Consider the following 2,882-nt stretch of genomic DNA (forward strand, 5'->3'; position numbering starts at 1 on the left):
GCTACGAGGCCACGTAATTCCGAGAAGCAAAGCTAGCGACAACAGGGGCCACACACATCACAGAAGCTGACTCCGGGCTGGGGGAGGAGGGGGGGTCGGGGCAGGGCCCAGGCCTGCAGGCTCCCCCGCCCTGGAGGCCCAGGACTGACCTTCCCTGCCTCACTGTCACGGCGCCCCACCCCCACCCCGGCCCCCCAGGGCCCGCTGGGCTGCGGGGGTGGTTCTGATGGCTCCTTTTCACCAGCAGGGTCTGCTGCTGCCCAGCCGCCCACGGCGTGGGGACTTCCCACTCGGGTCTGCAGGGGAAGGGGGAGCCCACAGGCTGTCAGCCCGCGGGGGTGGGGGTGGGTCCCTGCCTTCCACCTGGCTGTAGCGGTCCCTACCTCGCACGTAGAGGTTGGCGGGCGAGGAGTAGCGCACGCCAGCGCTGTTGGTGGCCACGCACTCGTACTTGCCCTGGTCGGTCTCCTCGCTGCTCTCGATCTGCAGAGCCCCTGTGGGGAGAGGGGAGAAAGGCCTGACAGGTCAGGGGCGCCCCTGGCAGTGGGCCGGAGGGCTGCCCCTCTCCCAGAGGCCATTAGGTCCTGTGTCCGGGCCAGAGAAAGAGTTGGTTAGCCTAGCCTCCCTGGCTGGTCCTTTCTCCCCCACGCCAAACCTGGCCCCCTGCAAGTCCAAAGCCAGCCCCCCACGCCAATGGAAAGGTAGCCGGTGGCTTGGTGGATCAGTTACAGTAGGAGAGCAGCGGGGTGGATAGATAAGCTGTTGGGACGATGGGGACAGAGCTGTCGGCCCTTGTCCCCAGTAGCCATTACTCTCAGAGTGAGCCAGGGCCCTAGGCGAGCACTGTGGGGTGGGCAAATACAAGGAGCAGATGAACCCAGGTCTGGGTCCTAGAGTGGGTCCCAAACCACCATGGGCCCCTAAGAGAGCAGAGACAGGCCTCCACGTCTTCAAGGGTTCATAGCCTTTTGGGGCTGGGTCACCCCCCAGGAATAGCTCCAGAGATGGGGGTAGGGGGCGGGAGGGGGGGCTGGAAATCCAGTGAGGATGACGTGGAATTTCTACTGGTCTTTGAGCCTGTCTTAGTGGAGGAGAATGTGACTGGATGCCCCCCCCCCTCCCCCCTGTCTGTTTAGAAACCCTGGCTCCTCAACTTAAGACCCTGGGGCTGGCCAGGCCCGGGATGAACTTCTTCTCCAGCACTTGAAAGGTACAGGGCCTTTATCTGATTCTCCAAAGTGCCTGTCCCCACACTTGGGGGTGGGGGGTGAGGGCCTAGGGCACACAGATGGGCGTGGTGGACCCTGGCGTGCCTGCAGGGAGACCAAAGAACTACACCCTCCACAGCACGGACTCACGGCGACCCTCTAGGACAGGGTAGAACTGTCCCCGTGAGTTTCCCAGACTGTCACTCTTTCAGGGAGCCCCGTCTTTCTCCCTCGGCGCAGCTGGTAGCTTTGAACTGCTGACCTGGTGACGCCCAGCCCAGCTTGTAACCCATTATGCCACCAGGGCTCCTCGGCGCCTGGGCCCGAGATCTGATGGGAGTACAGGAGACAGGGAGGCTGAGATTTCCGTCCCCATCCCTGGGGAGTTCTGAAATCACCAGGCTGGAGTGAGCCCCCCTGCCACACGGGACATGGCTCAGGTTGCCTCTGATCCCAGGTCTGGGTCAAGCGATGTGGCCATGCCTGTGTATAAATAAAAGGTCAGGGTTTCAGAAACCATCTCCCGAGGGCCTGAAAGCCTGAGGGTCAGTATGTGCCTTGGGTCTGGACCCTCGTCCTTAGGGGCCTTGAGTAAGTGATGACGGGGGACTTGCCCCAAGTGTGTGCGTTTCCGGCACCGGCTTTGACCTGGACCCAGGAGGCAGAGGCTCCAGTCCATGCTTTCAAGACTGCCCCTCTCCAGCTTTTCATCTGAATTAGGTGCCTGCCCCAAGCATAGGACAGTTGCCTTTGGAGGCCACGGAGGCAGGCTGTGGCCCCAAGAAATGTTCCCCACTTCCCTCTGACCTCAAGGGGTGGTGGAGAAGCTGGCCCAGAGAGGGCAGGAGGCCTGCTCTGGCACACACAGCATTACTTGGCAAAGCTAGTGCCAGACGCTGGGTCCTGGTTCCCACCCAGGCCTAGTCTGGCTTCCTGAAGCTGGAACCACCATCCTCTCCCTCCCCCACTCCCATTTGACAGATGACTTTGCCCAGGGCAGTGGTCGGCCACCTGGCTTGTCCCTGCCACACGTGGCACCCCCCGGCCACAGAGGACACAGAGACACAGACACTGGACAGACACCGGGCAGGAGGGTGACTAGGCTTGGGCCCCCGTGGGGCCTGGGAGGCAGGCGGGCAGCCAGAGAGCGTGAGAGAGGAACGCTTACCTCTGATCGGAGTGCTTTCTGTAAGGGAAGCAGAGAGAGTCAGGTGAAAATCAGGTGGCAGTGCCATGGGCGCCAGGAGCCAGGCTACTCTGCCCCCCGGGGGCTGAGCCTGCCCTGGGCCGGTGGGCCCTAAAGGCCTGGCCGAGAAAGATGAGGGTCTGCAGGCTTGCCAAGCAGAAGGGCTTCCCGAAGGTGGCAGGTGTGTGGGGGTCGGGGTGGGGATGGAGGTGGCTGATTCTAGAAGCTTCTATACCCTGGGAAGATCAGCCAGCCTGGCCTGGCCCTGTGAGCTGCCTTCTTCCCCCTGGGCCCCCAGGGAGGGAGGTCCACGACCCCCCTCCCTGCTTTCCATCTTGGGGGCCCAGCAGGGGGCTATTTTGGAGGCCACAGCAGGAGGGACAATGGGGTCTTGTTAGAGAGGGAGAGGGGTTAGAGGCCCCCGCCTGGGACCAGTGAAGCATAAGGAAGGGTTTTCACACAGGCTGACGGGGGCAGGAGAGGGCCGC

At 62.8% G+C, this 2,882-nt stretch overlaps 1 protein-coding gene across 1 annotated transcript in view; it reads right to left on the reverse strand.

Moving 5' to 3' along the window:
- The window catches only part of PTPRS (protein tyrosine phosphatase receptor type S), a 124,314-nt gene that overhangs the window by 93,314 nt on the left and 28,118 nt on the right, over positions 1–2,882 (reverse strand). The window contains exons 7-8 of the mRNA XM_045300060.1: positions 2,377–2,394; positions 384–494 (exon numbers count right to left, since the gene is read on the reverse strand). Coding sequence (XP_045155995.1) covers positions 384–494; positions 2,377–2,394 — 129 coding nt within the window. The remainder of the gene's footprint in view (positions 1–383; positions 495–2,376; positions 2,395–2,882) is intronic.

Source organism: Echinops telfairi, unplaced genomic scaffold, assembly GCF_000313985.2.
Source record: "Echinops telfairi isolate 266 unplaced genomic scaffold, ASM31398v2 ScPeMD7_7459;HRSCAF=8497, whole genome shotgun sequence".
Taxonomy (NCBI): domain Eukaryota; kingdom Metazoa; phylum Chordata; class Mammalia; order Afrosoricida; family Tenrecidae; genus Echinops; species Echinops telfairi.